This window comes from Melanotaenia boesemani, chromosome 19, assembly GCF_017639745.1.
Source record: "Melanotaenia boesemani isolate fMelBoe1 chromosome 19, fMelBoe1.pri, whole genome shotgun sequence".
NCBI lineage: Eukaryota > Metazoa > Chordata > Actinopteri > Atheriniformes > Melanotaeniidae > Melanotaenia > Melanotaenia boesemani.
This window is the reverse complement of record NC_055700.1, coordinates 31,119,740-31,143,538: the sequence shown is the minus strand read 5'-3', so window position 1 is coordinate 31,143,538 and position 23,799 is coordinate 31,119,740. Positions and strand designations below refer to the sequence as shown.

The window sequence follows — 23,799 nt, the reverse complement described above, 5'->3', positions numbered from 1 at the left end:
TTTCAAAGAGACTGAAACCAGATGTTTGATGGACGTGTAAACATCTGTTTTTAATGGTAGGACACCATCCTCCACAATGCTCCTGATCATGCGTTTATTCAGAGGACAAGAAGACTAAACTGGGACAAGAAACTGACTGTGAGCTCTGTAGTCCAGCTCCGAGGTGACGTGGCCGCTGGACTTTGAGGGGCGAACAGAGAGGTGGGTGCTGGGGCCCGAGGTTGGAAAACCATCAGGTTCTACTGACCAGAGAGAGAACATCCACGTGGTGAGAAGGGTCATTGGCCATAAAATCAAAAGGCGGTTTGCCATCTGACTGATCCCTGGCAGAGCTGACTCGGAGATGGAGGCAGTCATGTGACCAGTTAAAACAATGATGGTGAGATTGTTCTGATTTCTTACCACAAATAATTAATGATTTCATTCAAAATCCTATATTGAAGTTAAACAGATCTACATCTTTTATGGAAAGAAAGTGTTAAAGAGTAAACCGAAGAAAGCTTCACTTCTAGACATTTCCCACACAAAAGACTCGTTCACAGCTGGAATCAGAGACACCTTTACATGCACAAATACACGCACGCTCACTGCAACGAAGTACCTGCTTGCTATGATCACATAACATGACATGATGAGCTACTAACCCTGTCTTGTTTTGTTTTCATGATTTAGAAAGAACAGAACATGTTTAGTGAGCTGGTGGCAACAGCCTTTCCTCAGTTATCCAACACTGATCGGCTCATTTATAAAGGAGAAAGAAAATGAGTAAAACGAGATGAAAATAATGTTTTATCTATTTGATCCCTTCAGATGCATCCTAATTGTTACTCACTGACACATGAATTTATATTTTCTCCAGATTACCCGTCTAACCGCTGACCCAGGATCTGATAAGATGGTATCTCTCTCATTACTACAGCTGAAGCAGTGAGAGTGAGTGAAACCTTCCTGCCAGAGGTGGAAATGCCAACATACTGATCCTTATGTACATTTCTGTAAATACCAAACAGCAGTTTCCCTGCTTGGTTCTCTGTGGTGATGCAAACTGCAAGTCCCCTTATTTCCTGAAAAAAGTTTGTGCGTGATTCACACCAAAACTGTTCATGTGTCTCTGGGTCCTGATTATTTAAATTTTTATCTTTCACAAATGGCTTAAGTTAAGGTTTCAATACTCTTGGTACTGTATCTATAATCTATATTAAACAAGGATTGAATCTGAAACAGCTTTAAAGATACAAACTGAAGGCATAATAGATTTATTTTTCAGTCGAGCAAAATAAGAATCTGAAGTCTGTCTGAAAACAGATGAATCAATAAATAAATTGCTTAGAGCGAATTTCCTAAGACCTAAAGAAAATGCTGATGTATAAATTAAATTACGTTAAAGGAGCTCCTCTATTAACTGTCATCAGATGTAACTGTATGCAAATTACTTTTAGTAAAACAAAGAAAACCTTAAACACTTAAACAACAAATGTTGAGTCAGATAAAATTACTTTTAGGTCATTGTTAGCTCTGCATTAAAACAGGAAAATGCATTATAAAATGAATACTGGGATATCGTGAGAGAAAAAATTAAAAACTTGTTTCATATTGGTCTGATATCCATGGATATTTAAACTGATTCTCTTATAAAAATAATAATAATGAAAAAAGGGTTTTGTAAAAGACTAAAAGAGAAAAGAGCTGCTTGAGCAAATTTGGCTGATGATGGACACATTATTCAAAGAAATTCCAATTGGGTTCGAGTCCATATCATCTTGGAGTTGAAAGCATTAATAATAAAAATCTCCAAAACAATTAATGTTTTCCAAACAATTTTAAAATTAACTTTAAGGATCCTCACGAATGCAGGAAAATTGATCTGCTCTGATTTGGCCTTTCTGCGCAGAAATACTGACGTGACTTTGACAAAGTTTTCTGACTCTGACCTGAAGACAGACGACTGATGGACTGATATTGAATGAACTTTTCTTCCAGCAGGTTCTAATCTAGGATTGCTTCCACAGAAGGCTGATTGCTGTTTTATAACGCTGCTAATTCTGCTGCCATTAACAGTTACACACATTTATTGTCATGAAAAGCAGGACTGATAATCTGTTTATAGGAGGAGGAGACGTCTACATTAAATATCTTTTGTAAAATATGTGTATGTGCATTTTACATTCGAACCTGACTTTGACCCTTATGACATTTTGGGATAAACTTTTACAGGTGGAGATGATTATTACCATGTACACATGTGCTTGTACTGATGAGGATTGTTTTTACAGGGGGATGCCGGAACAGGCAACTCCGGGATTCAAGCATACAAGAATTTTGATGTTTTGTGGGATAATGTAACATATTAACAAAAATGGAAAGTATATCAGCTTTCTGGTAAATTGACTATTCCACCATGCACCTCTGGTTCTGCAGGTATTGTGTACTCTACTGATGGAAGACCTTGCCTTCTTTGTCAATTTTTCCCCTAGTTTGCTAAGTTGTCCCATGGGGTGGACCATGTGCCAAAAGGGGGGATGGTATCTTCTATAACATCTTGGTTTACAAAAGGCTTCACTGTGGTGGCTGAACAGTACTGCAAAAATGTTTGATCTGTGCAGGCTACAATACAGCCCGCCCTCTTGCCTGCCCTCCAGCTGGTCATACACCACCTAATCAGCCTTTTGATCACGTGATGATGGATTTCATTGAGTTAACACTTCTAGAAGATAAGACATATTGTCTAGTCATGGTTGACATGTGGCAAAAAAAAAAAAAAAAAAAAAATGGGTTGAAGCTTTTTCAGCAAAGCATGCTACAAGTTCAGTGTTGGCTAAGGCGCTGGTGACCGAGATCATTCCAAGATGGGGATTCCAGTTAAGGTCTCATTTAACAATGGTTCACACTTTGTCAATGCAGCCCTGAAAGAGGTAAGTGGACTGTTGGGGTTCCAGCTTAAGACTCATTGTGCTTATCACCCACAAATCAGGAGGAGCAATCGAGCGTGAAAATGCCACTTTGTAAGGTAAGCTGGCTAAATGTTGTGAAGAATGTTGTCCTGGCCTAAAGCCTTCCCACTCGTACATGAGGATGAGGAAACGTGCCCGAACGAACCTCAGCCCATTTGAGATTCTGTTTGGCAGACCTCCTCACGCTAGTCTGGATCCCCCAGGACTCTCCGTGTCTACCACATACTGTGAAGGTAACATGCTTGCTTATTGCTAAAATCTGTTCAAAGTTCTCTCACAGGTGCACAGTGTGGTTAAGAAAGGCCTGCCACGCCAGCATCAGATCTGCTCCACTCCTTGGTTCCGGGAGACTGGGTTTTGGTCCAGAGACGAGAAGAAAGCACTGGCGTTTTGAAAGGTGGCTGGGTCCATTCCAGGTCCCGTTGGTCACTCACACAGCCATGAAGTTCGCTGAAAGGTCCACGTGGATCTACGCATCCCACTGTAGGAGGTTCCGAGGTACACCAACCCCAGCTCCTGCTGACCTCTCAACCACAGGGCAGAATAATCCCTGAGGTCAGCCCCGTGTGAGGTAGTCTACCCTCCACGTTGCAACATGAAGTGCACCTGGATCCAACCGGTCCTCGCCCAACACAACACGCCCTAGCTTCGTCCCAACTCGCCAGACGACTGCAGGGGACAGAAGCACCCTCCTTGAGGAGGCACCGCCGAGATAACCACACCCTTCAGCATCATGACCACACTGAGAACCTTTGGTGGCAAGTTGCTAACATGTCTGCTTGTGTTTCATCTAGAACTGTTTTCAACTTAAGAGATCGTACTAATCCGTATGCTTCCCCACTTCTATGAAAGGTGCTATAATGGCTTTGCCCTGGTGGGGTGTTGGGGAATTAGCATGGGCTGTGGAAGACTTATCTATCTCTTTGGAAAATGTAACCTCTCTAGTGGATTCTGGCTTTAGTTTGCTGCAAAAGGAAGTTTAGGCTTGAGAATAATGTCTCTACAAAACAGGATGGCTCTTGATTTTTATTAGCTACATAAGGTGGCACTTGTGCCCTGATTGGACATCAGTGTTGCATCTTTGTCCCTGATACATCTGTTAACTTGTCTGTGATCCATGATGCCCTTACTGATCTCTGGGACACTCTGCACGACCGCAATAATGGTAATTTACCCTCTAAGGGGTGGAATTTTTGGGATTGGCTTACTAGTGGTTCCTGGATCACTATTCTGACTAGAGTTGCTACTCTTCTGGTTGTATTCCTACTCTGTGTTCTGGTTGTTTTTTGCTGTGTTCTTCCTCTGTTCAAATGTATGCTTAACAGAACGTTCAATTTCCATGTTTGTCATTATGCTCCAGCGGATATCTCTCTATACTATGATGCTAGTGGTTTAGAGTCCTTTGAGTAAATTTTCTCTTTATGTGTGATTAATATGTTGCATTTTAATCAAAGGGGTGGATTGTAATGGAAAATTGTATACACATGCACTTTGTATTGTTACAAAACCTTGTCTTGTGTTTTACTGAGGAAGGAGGATGACTTCTACCCAGATAAGAATTGAGTGAGCTTCATTTACTTCCCCTTCCAATCTTCTAACATTCCTTTGAAACAGAGTACTAATGATTTACCTTGATAGTGATCAGCTCATGCTGGTCTATATAAACCAAACCCAAATGCATCTGTTCAGACTCGCGCAGCCAAAACTTCTTTGACTGTGGGATTCTCATTGCTGATCAGCTCTTATTAAAAATACTTTGTTTGATTCTCACTTAGTGTGTGACCTTTGATAAATAAAATTCCACTACAGGAGACAGAAACTGAATAATATTATCAGCCTGGAACCAACAAAATGCCGACATCCTCTCTGCTTTTCTCGTGTATTTTCATGCTATTTAATTTATCTGTGTATTTATTTTGAATATTATGATAAATGTTTTCATTTGAAAGTGGTTTTGCCTTCCTTCATTTTGCTTTCTGACCCTGCCTCTCGTCTAGTATCTGCTGGGATGGACTCCAGCCCTCTATGACCCTGCGCTAGAATAAGCCGCTATGGAAAATGGATGTATGGACTTTTTGACATGCTCGTGTTTCAAAGGTGCTATAAATGAAGCTGACTTTTTCTAAATGTAAGTTGGGGCAGAAAGATACAGAAATTTGCATAAACTACTGATATAACTTATCTATAAACTGATATTCATGACTATACTTAACTGACTCACTCATAATCCTCCCACACATTTCTGATAGCTGAGGAGGTATTTAGGAACTTTACTTTCGCTGACCTAAGACAACCACCACAGCGGTCCATGTCATTTCTAAGTACACGTCTGTCATCATATTTTCAGCCCAACTTTGACTCTGTGCAATCGATGGATGAAAGAGCTTTGAGAGGAAAACAAAAACTGCAGCTGGAATTATTTCAGAGGGTTTCTGCTGTTTCAGTGTGGAGCTGCATACAGAACACCTCATCCAGCCTGTGACCTCCACACACACACCAAGGACCAGGTGGGCAAACACTCAGTTCAATCTGTGATTGTTTGTTCTTGTCCTCTGGATGAGAGTTGCAATCACATTGACTGTGCATGACTGTTCATATATGTGTGTGTGTGTGTGTGTGTGTGTGTGTGTGTGTGTGTGTGTGGTAATGCCCTCTGGGTAAAAGGAGCAATCACATGAAGGGCAGAATGTCTCTATTTGCTCGGTAACATAACGTTCAACGCCATGTGCCGTGTGCACTCAGAAAACAAACAGCTTTTTAGAAAACACCTCTAAAATACTCGAATGGTTTCCAGATGTAAACACACTTTAAATGTACAGTGACACACCTTGTCTCATTTGAAATGTAAATGAAACAACTGTCAAAGCAGCAGGTCTCATGGCCAAATGACAAACAATACAGATCATAGACATTAGCTAATAATTACATCATTTAGAGCTCAAACAATTCCTTGAGATCCTCAATGCAAACTCCTTAATTTGATGCTGTGCTGAACCCACATCAAAATGTCCTGCTCAGTGGTCGCAGTCTTCCAAGTCCACAGTCAGAACTGTATGGGAGTGTGCTTATAGTCCACGTGACGTTTGCAGCCACATCTCAGGAGAAAGGCAGGCTTGTTTCATGCTAGCATTTTGATGTAAGTCAGTACGCTGTGGTCCTGTGTTATGGACTGGCGACCTGTCTAGTGTGTCATGCCTCTGGCCTGTTTGCAGCTGGGTACAGGACGTACATGAATGGATGGAGTATCCGCCAAGGAGACTGTGGAAGACACACCCCTCACCTGGCAGAGGTTGTTTAGGTGGTTAAAAAGTTCTCTGGCAGCAGGGTGCCACAGAGATGCTGGAGGCTCTGGGTATACCTTATGACACACCTTCTCAGTGTCACATGAAGATCAGGGACAACTTCTGTGGCGTGGCAGACTGGGGAGGTAGCCCCAATTTTAAAAAAGGGAACCGGAGAGTGTGCTCTAACAATGGGGGGATCCCATTTCTCAGCCTCCCTGGGAATGTTTACTTCAGAGTGTTGGAAAGGAAGCTCTGACTGCATAACAACTCAAAAACTGATACCGACCCAACAAAATATAGCATCCATATTTACCTTCACAAACAAAGCCTGCCATGTCTGATGTTGTGTTTTCCTCTGTGCATGCAGGCCACTTCAGGGCCACTTACCATTGGCTGCATTGAAATGATGAGCACAACCATGCATAAAATCACACTGCGATAAAACACTTGAGCATTAAGACCTGCAGCGTAAGCCTAAGAATCACAAGACCTTGTTCACAAGTGATGGTAGATCAAGAGATGCATGGACGGACTGGAACTTTATCAGCAGTAAACGCGGTGCTGTACTGGTTCATTGAGAACTGAACCAAATGGCAACGCTTTCATTTTGCTGATGATGGATGCAAGCAGCTGAAATGAGCTTCATTTGGAAGATGGATGGGCAAAGCCTTGGAGATCAGGTGAAGAGTTTGCAGATCCAAAGATATTTTGCATGGACCCACTGCTCCTCCATATGGAGAAGAGTCAGCTGAGGTGGTTTGGGCAGCTGATTGGGATGCCTTGTAGTCACCTCTGTCTGGAGGTTTTCCCAGCGCATCCAACAGAGAGGGTAGACCCAGGACCCACTGGAGGGATTATATATGCACTCAGGCCTGGCAACTCCCCAGGAGGAGCTGATGGGAGGGTATCTGGGTCTCCCACCTGAACCTGCTGCCTCGCAGACCGGACCTCTGACAAGCGGCAGAATGGATGGTGGGATGGTTATTGGTTCATTGATCACTGAATCGATGTATGGATGTAGACTGATGTACCATTACACACCCGACCCTGACATCACTCTAAAGCTGAGCAGTGTTGAAGACCAAATTCATCGCTGCCACAGTAATGACAGGACACTGCAGCTGCTTCAAAAACATGGACGAGACGGTAAACATGGCTCCAGATGTGGCTGATAAACACTAACAAATGGTATGTATAAGGAATGAAAGAAAACCAGGGATGGAGCTCAATGGCCGTGCAATTATTAGTCTAATTAGAAGTTGTTTTCCTAACGAGGTGGGTGGAGTTCTAGGTTAATTAAAACAATGTTTGAATCGCTGAAAAGGATGATTGGAAGCAAGCTGATAAATAACAACAAACTGGTGATTATACTTTTGGTTTTGGGTGTAATCATCTTGTTACCCTGACGACAAACATCAAAGTAAAGAACTATGAGATGATTAACATCAAAGATGTGAGCAGAAGAAGGAAGCACCTGGTATCAAATACCAGTTTATATGCAGATGATGAAATGAGTGGATGACTTTTTATTAACTGTAGGCTGAACTGAATGAGCCAGACTTGTTGATGGTACCAAAACGTAATTAATGAATGATCGAACATTTGGAGTCATGAGCAAACACAACTAAACTAATAAATTACTTAACAAATGAATAAGTGAAGAAATATGGGAGCAAATTAAAGACGGATGGTGATGTGTAGGTTTGATTAAATGAGAATGTGTAAAATCATAGAAAAAAGACAATAAAAAGACATCTGTATGAGTGACTGGCAAAATGTCAAGAGGAGGAAAGATTTAAACTAAACTTTTCTGCTGCAGCTTTTATAGTTCAACAGCAGCCAGTCAGGTTTTCTATCTTCAAGCCAGAAAGCAATCCAGCATCATCTTCATCCCATCTCTTCTCCTAGATCTCCGCTAACGGCGGCTAACCCACCATCATGTCTGGTGTGCGCTCATTATGGTTATAGTGTTGATATTAAGTTGCTGGTGTGTGACGTGGTGGCGTAAAACAAAATGCAGCTGTAAAGTGATGCCTTGCACTAGGGTGCACAACCATTTTCAGTCATAGTCAATATAAAGGTTAACCACAATCCTGCATCTCTTTTCTCTAGTCTTGGTCATTCAGAGGTTTGATCAACTAATAAAATAATGCTTCTATGTTCATCTTCATATTAGAAATATATGTTTATATTTCTATATTTTATATTAGAAATATATATATATATATATATATATATATATATATATATATATATATATATATATATATATATATATATATATACATTGTATGATCTGAAATGCCATGTTTTCCTATTAAGTACATTTTTACATTTTCTGACCAAAATTTTCAATCATTGCATGAAAAGCAGCACTTTAAATGAACGGTTAAAATGAAAACTCCATCCCACTGCATTAAACACTGTGTGAGAAATTCTGTGATAAGAAGGGAAGTGAATCTGGAAGCAAATTGCATTTTTAAGCTCTGAGTTTAAAAATGAAAAACAAGTAATGAATTCTTTCTAATAATCCACTGACAGCGTCCTGGAGATAAACTGAACGCTGCTTTGTGACCGCGGATTTATTGTTTCACCACTGGATCTGTTGTTGTGTTGCATGTGAAAATATATTAATATATAATCACAAGTAAAAATTCTGCCTCTACAGTTGGAGCTGCACTTCGTGCTAGCTAGTTTCTCCTTTAGCTGGTGATGACTTGTGATGGCATGACATGAAAGTATATCTTATCTCTCCATGTCTTCTGTTACTGCCACAGATTGATGCAAAGTAGACTCTTTTCTCCCAGCAGCGGTAAAATGGTGGTATGTTTAGCTCATCTCAAGCACTTGATACTCACCATTTAAATCCACTGAGACATTTACCGACTGAACTCATGTGTTTCTATTGAATAAATTCTGCATCATAAAGCTGCTTCTCGATCAGTCAAAAGCTTGATGTGCTGATATGGTAAAATGATAAATGGTCTGTATTTATAACGCTTTTACCCAAACAGCTTTACATCATACATCACATTCACCCATTCACACACTGACGGTGGAAGCTGCCATGCAAGGAACTAACCCCGACCCATCACCTGACCCTCGGGCTACAGGACGACCACTCTACCCACTGAGCCACTCCCGATAGCCACCCCACTGTTTGCTGCAGCCTTCAGTCCTGCAAGAAGTTGGTGCTACTTTCTGATTTGGGGCAGTGCTTTAAGTGGAACAAAATAAGTGGTGGTACTTCCTTAATGACTTGCTGTCAGTTTGTCATACAGTACAAATATGGGACAAAAACATGGGTGACACTTACATGTAGATCTAAAAATCGATCTATAGATCAATAGTTTTATTGCATAGAAATGACAAAGAACAAACTAACAAAGCAAAAACACATTTGCCAAATTCAAAGTGCCATGGAGACACTTTCATTAAATTCAAGCCACATGGCATTAAAATGGACATTAAAAACGAAACTGTAAAGTAAATACATAAAGTAAAAGCTCCTTAAAAACATAAAGAAGTGATAAGTCCCATTTAGACTTATTTAGTTTATTAACAGACTCATTTAACGGCATATTACTATTGCAGTTTTTCTCTGTGAAATATATTTTTTCTTAGCATTAGGCCTGGCCCATGCCACTTTAGCAATATTATCTTATCTTTTATCTGAAAATAATCTTCAAAAACTCAAATGCTGACCAGCCACACACTGTCAGCTTAAACATGTTGAAAGTCAAATTGGTAATCAGACAATTTGAATGTGTGAAATTCAAAATGGCCTGAACTTGAGGTTCAGTCCATTTCCATCACACAGCAGGGATAGATATAGATGGAAAGGAGATGGCAAAGGCTGAAAGAAAAAGCAAAAATAAGCAGGAAAACATTAGCTACGAATGTGAGGAAATTTCATTAATCAGGAACGTATAAGTCCCATTTTTAGTACTTTAAATAATTGTACATAAAGTATAATGTTAAAAATGTTTTAAAAAATTAGTTCTTACTCTTTAAAACAGTAGTGTGCATCTAAGAAATTAGACAATGGTGAGGATTTACATTAGAATGAAGACATCAGCTTACTTAAAAAGGCTCCAGCAAGTCTTGGGTTCTTCTTTGCTTGATTGGTTTGGTGCTTCACAAGCACATCAGCAGATCTCCTTTCCTTCGCTAGTGCGGCGTGACGTCGTACAGCAAGCGTTGTGCATCAAAACAAAATATTTCTTTTGAGGCAACTCTTTTTTCTTTTAAATCACCAAATACAAGCTGTAAACTGTGGTGAGGTTGGAGGAGGGCATACTGACTGCTGAGGAAAGCTGGTAAAAGTCCCGGTATGCTAAGGGATAACATTTAAAAGTGGCGGTACTGTGTACTGGTGCATACCGGCCCACTTAAAGCACTGATTTGGGGGGCAATTTTCCTTCTAACATTTTCACTTCACTTTGAGGCCATTCTGTCTCACAACCATAAAGCTACTTAGAAAAGTTATTAGAGAAAACTGAGACACAAACATGTTTATAGGAGGTGAAAAAAGTCTGCAGACTGATTCACTTAAACATGACTCATCAGGTTTTGCTTCATGTGATGGATGCAGCTCAAGCTCTGATTCTGGGTGATCGCTGCCCTGTTCTTTGCTTTTAAATTCCTTACACATCAGAACTTTTACCATTTTTCAGATTCTTTAAGTTTCTGATTACTTACAGAAATTATTTAGAAACTAGATTTATGAGTCCGACTGCACATACAACCCCGAGTTTGTGACACGGTGTAAGATATAAATAAAACCAGAATCCCATCAACTCGTATTTTACTCCCAGTAAAACACAAACTACACATCAGATGATGAAACTAAGATATTTCACTATTTCATGGAAAATATGAGCTGATTATAAAACCAATGGCAGCAACACAAAATTAAATAAATCATATTTACAGCATAAATGTTGTTTTTATATTTATTAAGTATAAAGAAAGACACAGGACTGTGATGTTAAATGAGCTCTGCTGCTTATCATCCCTTGTGATTATGATCAGTGTTCTCTTCATCAGTGTTCTGCAGACCTCCTGAATTTTCCCTCTTGTCCTCTGAAGGAAAATGAAAAGTGAAGGAAGCTCTGTGTGTTTGGAGGCAGCGAATGAGGCCATGGCTTCACCTGCCCCACTGCTCTACATTGTCAGCTTTCTGAATACAAAACAGCTGCAGAAGGATTTCACTTCCTGACATGTTCTGCTCCTCTCGGGCTGAAAATACAGGAGAAAATAAACCTGGAATGTTTCAGTGGAACAACAGTCTGATTTCACATACCTTAAAAAACGTGAATGTTTGTGGTGCAGACCAGGTTGATCCGTGCAGCTGGTTCAGCTCATTCAGAACAAGGAGACTCATTACCACAAGTTCTCAAATTATAAAACTCCAGAAAGGTTGGGACACTGGTTAAAATATAAATAAAAACAGAATAAAACCATTTCCAGATCTGGTTAAGTCACATTTTATCCCCAGTAGAAGATAAACACACATCAGAGGATGAAACTGAGACGTTTCACCATGTGATGAAAATATGAGCTGATAGTGAATCTGATGGAAAAAGTTGAACCAGGAGCAACAAAAGGCTGGAAAAGTACCTGGTACAAACCAGAAACACCTGGAGGAGCATTGGACAACTAACCAGGTTACCTGGCAACAGGTCAGTAACATGACTGGTATAAAAGGAGCATTTCAGAGAGGCAGAGTCTACATGAGTCAACATGAACATCACCCTGGAACTACTTTTTACACCTTGCTTCTAAACTTCTAACCCATGGAGAGATTCACTTGGAAGTTTAACGGCTCCACCAGGAGGAGCTAATGAACAATAGCAGATTTTCCCTGAGATCTTCCCGAACGACGGCTAATCCAGTATTGTCTTCATCCCGTCTCTTTTCTGAGATCTACACTTACGATGTCTTTAAGGTCAGAAAGTTACATAGTGATACTTTAAACATTTGTTGCAGCAAAAGAGAAGATAAATGCTTCTAGTACATGCTGGATGTTCCCAGACTGGACTCCTGGTAAAGACTCAAACAGCCGCAGAGACCAGAACTTGACTCTCTAGAGAGTTCTGGGTAAATCCCCCACAGCCGGACTTATTGTAAACTCCCATGCTGCATGCTCGACCAAGCGTTTAACAGCACAGTCTCAGCAGCATCCTCTCACTGGAGGAAAGTTGGAAAAATGTCACATTTGTCTGGAAAGTTGTTTTGACAGCACAAACTTGACAAGAACAGTAAGAGTTTCTCCTTCAGCAACAACTTTCAGAGAAACTGACTCAGGCTAGACTCACATCCACGAGCATACACACAGATGCACACTATGACTGCGAGTGTGTGTGTGACAGTTAAAGAGCAATCTGCTGGATGCTGCAGAGTTCAGAGCTAGTATTGAGTTTTTTTTTAGTTATTTATCTTTTACATATTTCCCATCAACCCCTTAAAATCAATTTTCACCTAAAACATGTTTTCTGGATAAAAGATGTGTTGTGGAGCAACTATTTTACTGGACCCTTGCTGATGCAGCAGATGCCTTTCTGTTGCAGCTTCATGTGCTACTGGAGTCCAGTTTGGCTTCAGAGATAAACTGCATGGGCGACTGATCTGAAATAAGTGTTAAGAGTAAAATACAGTTTATTTGTGATGTCTGGCCTGAATCCAGCACTGGACATCGGACACTAATGGGTTAAATAAACAACTTTTAAAGGCTGGATAATTACGATTTTTTCTCTAACAATAAATTAAAATGTTCTTATTTGCTGTGAGGGATAAAAGGAAGCTTCCCTATAAACAATCTGTCTCGTACATCAGTAATGTCAAGTTTTTCTCCTTCAAAGTAAGAGTTATATGACGGAATAACTTTTGTGCACTGTGTTGCTCTTTCCTACTTCCTGATTCCTTAACCAATCACATGCAACTCCCCACGGTTGCCAAACAACGCAGCGTTTGGTATTTAATGTTGGCAAAAGAGCAGCAGCCTGCAGGTATGGAAGCTGGTAAAAGAAGCGGACCAGAAATAGTTTAAGAAAAACCTAAAAAGCCTCGGCATCCTGCTAAAAAAGCTAACGACCAAAAACGGAATAAAACGAATCTTTTGAAAGGTGGAGAAGTCTGAAATACCAAATCAATTTCAATACGGAAGAAGAGCTGGCAAAGTCTCTCCTCGACAAGTCAACACCAAAATTTTGCTTTATCTTAGTTTATCTTTATTTACAAAGATTTTAGTCTAATTTATTTCTCAACACTCATTACATTAATTTGCGTGACTGTATGGATGTATTATGGTGGCCTATTAGTTTAAAACAACAAATGTTTGTCCTTATAAACCTATGAAATTACTGCCATACACTTGTTATACTCAACATACATAATGTATCTACCATTAAACACGTCATTATTATTGTCACTTAGCACTCTCTGCTGTGCTGTGGTCTGCCTGCTGGTTTAATTGACAGTTTCTGACCCATGCAGCATCTTATAAGCTATAAATCTACAAGTCCTTCTCTCCAGTGTTGCCAACTTTGTGACTTTGTTGCTATATTTAGCGAGCTTTTAGGCCCCTCTAGCAACTTTTTTTTTTTTTTTTTTAAAAAAAGTGACTAGCAACAAATGTAGTTTATGCTTCTCAATGAGGAGAGGTGTTGCACAGCCCCTCCCCCATCCAAAAGCACTCAGAAGAGGCTTCGTCCTCACACAGCATCAGTAGCATCATCATCATCAGCATCAGCAATTGCCAAACTTCCTTTCAATTCTAAAATCCTAGAGAGGATTGTTTATACACAGACAAAAGAGTTTTTAGAAGTAAATAATGTTTTTGAGATATTTCAGTCTGGTTTTAAACCTCTTCATAGAACTGAGTCGGCTCTACTGAGGGTTTTTAATGATCTTTTATTAGCTACAGATTCTGGTGACCATGCGATCTTGGTTTTATTGGATTTAACAGCAGCCTTTGACACGGTGGATCACAACATTTTAATGACTCATCTGGAGCTCTGTGTTGGCATTCGTGGTTCTGCCCTGAAATGGTTCAGGTCCTACTTGTCTGACAGGACATTCTCTGTTAAACTTGACCATTTCCAGTCATCCCCTGCTCCTCTATCCTGTGGTGTCCCCCAGGGGTTCATTCTTGGGCCTTTGCTCCTTTCATTATACCTCCTACCCCTTGGGTCAGTTATTAGGAAGCACAATTGTGCTTTCCATCTGTATGCTGATGATAGTCAGGTCTATGTCCCTCTTAAACGCAAGGACTCTTATTCCTTAGAAAAACTCTTAATCTGTCTCAATGAAGTCAAAGCCTGGATGGCCTTAAATCTTCTTCATTTTAATGAAAAGAAGACGGAAGCTATGACAAACTTGGGAGTAAAATGGACGGTGATTTTAACCTAGACAGGCAGATCAGTGCAGCGGTGAAAGCTAGCTTCTTCCAGCTGAGGCAACTGGCAAAAGGCCAAACACATTCTTTCAAAGCAGGACTTTGAAACTGTAATTCATGCTTTCATAACAACACGGCTGGATTACTGCAATGCCGTATACTTTGGTGTCTGTCAGAAATCTCTGTCCCATCTGCAGCTGGTGCAAAATGCTGCAGCTCGTCTGTTAACTGGACCACAAAGGAGAGAACACATTTATCCTGTTTTAGGCACACTGCACTGGTTGCCTGTTCTTTTTAGAGTTCATTTTAAAATTCTTTTTTTTGTTTTTAAGTCTTTAAATGACCTTGCCCCCCCACTACCTCTTTGAGCTGCTTCACATGTACTCCCCCTCCCGGTCCCTCCGGTCAGTGGATCAGCTGCTCCTGGAGGTGCAGAGGGCTGAGGGGACCGGGTCTTTCTCTGTGGTGGGACCAGAGCTGTGGAACTCTGCCACTGCAGGTCAGACTGGCTTCATCACTGTTCAGTTTTAAATGCCTTCTAAAGACCCACCTCTTTTCATTGGCGTTTCACCCGGTATGAGTTTGTTTTTATTGCTTGTATTGTTTTTATTTTGTATTGATTTAATTGTTTTAATGATTTTTAATGATTTTATTGTCTTGTCTTTTATTTAATCTTTTGCTGTTTTTGCTTATATTATGTTCAGCACTTTGTTCAGTAGCTGCTGTCGTAAAGTGCTTTACAAATAAAGTTGGCTTGGCATCAGCATCATCAGCATCATCAGCATCAGCATCAGCATCATCAGCAGCATCAGCATCATCAGCAGCATCAGCATCAGCATCATCATCAGCATCATCAGCAGCATCAGCATCATCAGCAGCATCAGCATCAGCATCATCATCAGCAGCAGCAGCAGCAGCAGCATCATCATCAGCATCAGCATCAGCATCAGCATCAGAATCAGCATCAGCATCATCATCAGCATCAGCATCAGCATCAACATCAGCATCAGCATCAACATCAGCATCATTATCAGCATCAACATCAGCATCAGCATCAGAATCAGCATCAGCATCATCATCAGCATCAGCATCAGCATCAGCATCAGCATCAACATCAACATCAGCATCATCATCAACATCAGCATCAGCATCAGCATCAGCAGCATCAGCATCAGCATCAGCATCAGCATCATCATCAACATCAGCATCAGCATCAACATCAGCATCAACATCAGCATCAACATCAGCAGCAGCAGCATCATCATCATCATTATCATCATTATCAGCATCATCATCATCAACATCAGCAGCAGCAGCATCAGCATCAGCATCAGCATCAACATCAACATCAGCATCAACATCAGCAGCAGCAGCATCATCATCATCATTATCATCATTATCAGCATCATCATCATCAACATCAGCAGCAGCAGCAGCAGCATCAGCATCAGCATCATCATCAACATCAGCATCAGCATCAGCATCAGCATCAGAATCAACATCAGCATCAGCATCAGCATCAACATCAACATCAGCATCAGCATCAGCATCATCATCATTATCATTATCATCATTATCAGCATCATCATCATCAACATCAGCATCAGCATCAGCATCAGCATCAGAATCAACATCAGCATCAGCATCAGCATTAGCAGCAGCAGCAGCATCATCATCATTATCATCATCATCATCAGCATCACCATCATTATCAGCATCATCACCATCAAAATCAGCATCAGCATCAACATCAGCATCAGCATCAGAATCAACATCAGCATCAACATCAGCATCAGCATCAACATCAGCATCAGCATCCGAATCAACATCAGCATCAACATCAGCATCAGCATCAGCAGCAGCAGCAGCAGCAGCAGCAGCATCATTATCATCATCATCAGCAGCATCACCATCATTATCAGCATCATCAGCAGCAGCAGCATTATCCGCTTCCAGCTGCATTCAGAGCATGAGATGATGACCTCTGTTTCATCACCAGGCTAAAAATGAAACACGCACACCTTCTGCTGGATGATGCTGGCTCCACCCTAATAATGTTTATTAATAAATAGTGTAAATAAAGAAACAAAAGCATTTAAAGTTTTATTTTATTTTATGGATGCTGTTGCACCGATAAGAATCACTGTGGTTACCAGCCTAAAAAGAGAATGCAGAAAAACTGAGCGGAAATGGCGGAAAAATAAACTTCAAATTTACTATAAGCTGTACAAACAAAGCCTGCGTAAGTATAACAATGAGCTGTGCAAGGCCAGAGAGCTGCATTTATCTGGAATGATTAACAGGAATGTCAACAATTCTCACACTCTGAAGAAAAACTTTAAAATTCTCCTATACAGATAAGCCCAGAGCTCCTTTCCACTGAGAAATGCAACCAATTTGCAAACTTTTTTAGCCAAAAAATTATAACAATTAGACAAAATATTAATTTCACACAGTCAAACAAAAAAACTAGTCTGTGTCTAAAACCTGGAAATAATTCTGATGTTATGTTCCAATTTAAAATGGTGAATTTAAAAGTCCTACAAGAAACAGTTTGGCATCTAGAAATCAACAACATGCACTCTGGACATGATACCATCCGACTTTTTAAAAACAGTTTTTACCTCAGTAGAAAGTGGTCTCCTACTGATAGTTAACAGCTCGCTGGCATCAGGCATTTTTCCCAAGTCACTAAAGATGGCTGCTATTAAGCCTCCTAAAGAAAAGGACTCTAGACGCCTCTATAATGAACAACTATAGACCGTCTCTAACCTCTTTTATTTCCAAGATTATTGAGAAAGTTGTATTTCACCAGCTTCATGACTTTTTAAATGAAAGTGGAAATCTGGATAAATTTCAGTCCGGCTTCCGACCTCATCACAGCCCTGAACCAGCTCTGGTCACAGTGTTAAATGACATTAGGTTGAATACTGATTCTGGTCAAGTATCAGTCCTGGTTCTGATCTAGCAGCAGTCCTGGTTCTGGTCTAGTACCATTCCTGGTTCTGGTCTAGTATCAGTCCTGGTTCTGGTCAAGTATCAGTCCTGGTTCTGTTGGATCTCAGTGCTGCGTTTGATACTGTAGATCACAGAATCCTGTTTTCAGGCTGGAAAACTGGGTTGGACTTTCTGGAGCGGTCCTTAACTGGTTCAGGTCCTATTTAGAAGGCCGGAGTTATTTAGTCCTGATCGGCAGCTATGAATCCGAGCGAGTGGCCATGACTTGTGGAGTCCCCCAGGGGTCAGTCCTTGGATCTCTTCTGTTCAACTTGTATATGCTCCCTTTGGGTAAAATATTACAGAACTTCAGCATTAATGATCACAGTTATGCAGATGATACACAACTTTATGTCTCTGTTACCAGACGACTGCAGTCCAATAGACTTATTGTGTCAGTGTCTGGAGCAAATAAACACCTGGATGAACGAGAATTTCCTACAATTTACATGAAGACAAAACTGAGATTATTCTGTTTGTTAGAGAAGAGAAGAGAAGAGAAGAGAAGAGAAGAGAAGAGGGTCAGCATTGGTAAACACCTGGAGACTCGGGCTCTTAAAATCACCGACCAAGTTGGTAACCTTGGAGTGTTGATAGACTCAGACCTGACTTTCAGCAGCTACATCAAAGCTTCACTAAGAAGCTTTTTACCAGCTCAGAAACATCAACAGGATTAAAAGTTTAGTCTCCCAGAAAGACCAAGAGAAACTCATCCATGCATTCATCTCCAGTAGACTGGATTACTGTAATGGTCTTTAACAGGACTTCCCAATAAGACCAGTAAACATCTGCAGCTCATCCAAAACGCTGCTGCTGGAGTTTTAACCAGGACTAAGAGATCTGAACACACCACACCAGTTTTAACATCTTTACACTGGTTTCCAGTCAGTCACAGAATAGATTTAAACCCTTCTGATTATTTACATCCCAGAATGGTTTAGGCCCAGAATACATCTGTTATATGTTCAGAGAATATAAACCTAGCAGAGCTCTTAGATCCAAAGACTCTGGTCAACTAGTCCAGACCAGACTCCAGACCAGAGTCCAGACCAGAGTCCAGACTAAACATGGAGAAGCAGCATTTAGCTGTTATGCTGCAAACAAATGGAACAAACTGCCAGTGGAGATTAAACTTTCACCAAATGTAGACATTTTTAAATCCAGGTTAAAAACATTTCTTTTCTCATGCACCTATACATGAAATCTGCATGTTAACTTTTTTTTTTTTTTTTTTAACTTATCTTCCTTTTAATCATTTTAATGTAATTTATTATTTTATTGTGATTATGTGTTGATGCCTTTTACTATTCTAAATATCTGTAATGTTTTTGTTTTATGTAAAGCACTTTGAATTGTCCTGTACATGAAATGTGCTGTACAAATAAACTGCCTTGCCTTATCTTAAACTTTAAATGTTTTTTTAAGCATTTATAAACATGTTAATTTAAAAGTGCTGCAACACGTCGCAGACTAATTAAAAAATAAACTACACTTAATAAAAATAAACAAACAAAGAAAATATTGACTGAGTGATTTACCTTTATTTTATTTTTTCTTATCGTATTTTTTTCTGGTCTAACCATTTTTTGGTTGTCTTTTCAGCAATTTTTGCCTCTCCTACAACATTCTCCTCCGCAGCAGCCTCCATTACAATTATATATAGCAGGTTGATTATGCAAATTACATGATGACATCATTTAGTGACTTTCAGCGACTTTTAGGACAGTCAATAGCTACTTTTCTCACTGAGGAGTTGACAACAGTGGAGCTATCTTTTGTGTTTAAACTGGCTGCTTCCCTCTTGGGAATGATGAAGACTGAAAACTGGGGCTGCATCCTGAAGGACTATCTTTGTTCTCTGTTTGCATTTAAACTACACGTAAAAAAACAGGGATTGATGACAAGGCAAATGTATTTATCTAGCACATTTCATGCATAAAGCAACCCAGTGACACATTGTTTGAAGCCCAAAGCAAGAAACTGTTGTTGTTTGTATGTGATGCATTACTGACATTTGCATGGTTCATTTTATGATGGAAGGTGCAAGTGTTCATGTGTTCATCCGATCCCCACACACTAAAACTGCCTGGAGCAATCGTACAGGCAAATCACAGCTCATTCTCTTTATTCTAGGATCTACTCCACTGTCTAAAACAATTTAGCCTTCAGGTGGACTTCTAGTAGAAAGCTGAATGCCTTTAAAAAACCTCCTTATGGTCTGAAAGCATCATTGCAGATGTTAGCAAAGTACGTTTTGTTGAATGGCAGAAAGTCACTTTCTGCTTTAAAGGATAAAAAGTACTGAGCAAACTTTTTATCTGCTATGGTTGCAAAATTCCTTTAGCAGCTAAAAATGACAGTAACGAGACCGCACAGTGATAAAAAGTTATCTGAGGCCAAGTCTGCATCAAACAGTCCAACACCCACAAAGTCCTAAAGAGACATAAAGTCAGTGAGGCTGCTTGAATCCACAGACCAACTGTGATGTCGGGCATGACCTACTTGTCTTGTGAACAACTGCCAAATACCCAAACACACTGCAGATCTTCTATGGCTTACTAAAGTCCAAATATGTCTTCCATATAACTAACATGAAAGTGTAGATGTGTTCAGTAGCTGTTTTCATAATGAAGGCCACATACCTGGATGTGGACTCAGATCAAAACAGTTCTGGAGGTTTAATTGTGTATGTGTGATTAAATAGTTGCTCTTGTTTTTATCTACATGTTGGTCAGAGATCAGGGCCTCTGGTTTCAGTCTGTTAGCTGTTCTGTTCGGTCCTGCTTCTCAGTTTGAGAACATGAGGTTTTCAGTAGTCAAGCATTTCTGACATCACTGATTGATCGGTCTCTACCCAGGAGCCCATGAGCAGAGAAATATCAATCACATGATGGAAAATAATCAGACAGAAACTAAATGAGGTCAGCTCTCCACAGACAGTCAGAACCTCCTCTTTAGGAATATAAATTATGAGCTTTGGCATAGTTTGAGGAAACATTTATCATTTCCTGCAGCTGATTTCTGACAAAGGTGAAAAAATTATTTCATTTTGTCTAATGAACCCATACGACCAAACATCTGAAAGTATTTTTCTATCACTTTGTTTCCCTGATCAACATGAACATGTTTTTGTGGTGTTTGAATCAAATCTGACAGAGCATCAAAGATCAGGTTTGAATCCTGTTCGTGACGCCAACTATGCTGACCCAGTTGTAAATGTTTCTTATCCAGTTTGAATAAAAGGCGTCTGGTGAACATGAACATACATGTGCTGAAAAGAAGTGAAATGGAAAACAAAGGAAAATGGACATAGATTCAAGGTTTCCAACGTCAATCCTGCCCTGCGTGTACTACTCGGTGTTCCGACACCACACAACCCAATACCAATGTGAAAAACCAGGGCTGTAAAAATTCACGCATTAATGCAAAGATATTAATGAAAGATTTTTATCGCCAGGTGTCAAACACAGCGACAGAGGGGTGAACTGAAAAATAAAAAGTAAGAGAAATTTTTAATGCTGATTGTGAAACTTGGCTCTGCATTAGACCCACCTCTATACGTACTAAAGCCGGAGGTCGTCCGTGGCCTGCCGGGGACTCGAACTCGGGTTCCCAGACCCAAGCCCACCTCTGTAACCACTGTGAATCAAATGGAAGAACTTCCAGACCTCGGTTTGAAAGAAAATGGTATCGGTGCATTGTGAATGACTTCAAAAGTATTTAAATAGACCTTGTTGTTGCAGAGATTCATTTATTTCTATGATTCTCGAGCAGACAAAAAAAAAAAAAAAATAGCCACAGGGTTGAAATGATTAAACACGTTTCATCAAATCTTACTTTTCGAGAGTTTAGATAAATTAATGTAGTCGCCCCTTTCACTTCAAGTGTCTTTACCTCCCATTCGACTCTTCCCAGTGAAGTAAACCTCTGTTTTCAACTAAGGATAAAACAGCCCCTGGAACAAGGTCAGGACCCCTGACACAGATGTCTTCTTTGGCAGTAGGTAGAGCAATTATTTGTCTTTTCATGACGACAAATGCATTCTAGTTTACAGAATGTATGTGAATCAGAGCGTGAAAACAAGTCTCATCCTTCAAATTGTCTGTATAAATGACATGAATAGCCGGTACGGTAAACAGAAGAAACATACATAAAAAGAGAATAGGCAGAAACATATATATTTATTATATTCATGGCCATGTTAGGGTCCCATCAAACAGTCAAATGAGGCCAGATCACTAGAGAACAACTCCTGATTTATGCTCGTGTCACAGTTAAAATGTCTGTCCGACTAAATGGCCATCAGTTACCTGCAGGGTAAAAAGCTCTGAAAAGTCAGTGTGTATAGAGTTCAGGGTCTCTTAGAACAATCCCGATATGCAACATGATCTTTACAGTAACTCCAGAAAATGGAAGAGTATCTGTGGTGAATATTGCTGCTGGAGTCATGGCAGTAGTAGAAGTAGTAGTAGTAGTCAGGAGTCATGCTGGTCCACAGTAGCTTCATGATATGGGCTCAAAAATGGAATAATCATTTAAAATTTTATTCAACTCCAGTTAGAAATTATATTGTTGCAGCTAAAATATTGCTAAAATAAACAGTCAACACACTGAAATATGTAAAAGCTCAACAAAGTCGAGGTGCAGCTGCACCTGGATCGATCTCTTCTAATAAACACATCAGACAAAGATGTCAGTGAGCAGAAGAACTTTCATACATGCTCTGAATGTTCCAGAGAGCCGTGGAGGAACATGAATGTCTGTGGACCTTTCCACAGAGGCCTGAGACCTGGGCGAGACAATCCAGAGCATTTCCAGCTGCTCTGTGCACCGATGTGTGTGTATGCTGGTGAGTTTGTCCGTTGTGCTGACCTGCATGCTGTTTTCAGCTCACGCTTGTAGATACGTACAAACACGCAGTGGTGATAGCACAACAAGGACTCTGATCAGCTAATTTTAGCATGTGGTAAAGGAAACACAACATATCAAACGCGTAAGTCCTGCACCACATGCATGACTCCCAGTCGGTCCCCTGCACCTCCTCTCCCGAGAGTGTTGCTCAGGCAGCAAGTTGGGGGGTTATATTAACAACAACTGCAGAAAATACCTGCACTTTGTTCCACATATTCTGGATTTTCTGATGATTCAAAACGTAGATTAATGTTTTGAGGAGAAACGTTGCAGGCCAACTGTGTGTATTCATGGCAAACTATGGTGCATGTTAATAAAGTCACATGTTCTTCTGCAAAAATACACTGTTGGGTGGCCGTTGATAGATGGAGTAAAGACATGTTTTGGAGTGAAGCTGGGAAGTATGGACATTTAGGCTTACCCTGGACAGGACAACCTCCAAGGTGATGTTCTGAGGAGGAGCACCGGGCACTGCAGAGACAAACAGAAAACATGTTGGATTAATAAACATCTCAACATGCAAATCCAAAACATCTGCTTTACTTACAGAGGTCAGTCCAGACAAAGATGCAGACAAAGAAAGTAAACAATAACAGAAGGAAGAAGAAAAGAGGAAAACATGAACATATAGGATGATGGTGTGAATGACAGAGTGGTAGAAGAAGCAGACGTGTTTCTGATCTTCTCATGGACAATTTAGCCATCCATGGTTAGCTGTCCAGTCAGATGCCTGATTAACTATCTACTTATCTAGGCATGCAGATGCTTACTGTGTGTGTGTGTTTTATTGTCTGCATGTGCATGTGTGTGTTTTACTGTGGACTCAATTGGCCAACAAGTCTGTTATCTTCCAGACACAGATGGTAGATCTACAAAACAGTCAGTTTGCATCTGTGTGTGTTGTTAGCATCATGTTATGGGGTGACTGCAGCTGGACGGACACCTCTCCTCCTCTATGGACGTTTATTAATGACCACGCTGCTCTCTGAGCATCTGTCAGCCTCTCAGAGTTCAGATGTGGTTGCTTGTCCTCCTTCCATCAAACCCACAGGTCTGGAAGCTGTTATCACTTCCTGGCTGACGTATCTTTTAATCCACCGAGTGGAAACTGATCATTCATTTTTCCTGATTCACAGAGTTTTGCTATATATTTGTCTGCTACTCATTACATAGAATAGAATAGAATAGAAGTACTTTATTCATCCCAAGCTGGGAAATTTAGGTGTTGCAGTGGTACAGTCATTTAGCAGTTGTGCTT

At 40.3% G+C, this 23,799-nt stretch overlaps 1 protein-coding gene across 1 annotated transcript in view; it reads right to left on the bottom strand.

Moving 5' to 3' along the window:
• The window catches only part of dcc (DCC netrin 1 receptor), a 385,109-nt gene that overhangs the window by 121,103 nt on the left and 240,207 nt on the right, over positions 1-23,799 (bottom strand). The window contains 1 exon segment of the mRNA XM_041969439.1: positions 22,963-23,012. Within this exon segment, the coding sequence (XP_041825373.1) occupies positions 22,963-23,012 (50 nt within the window).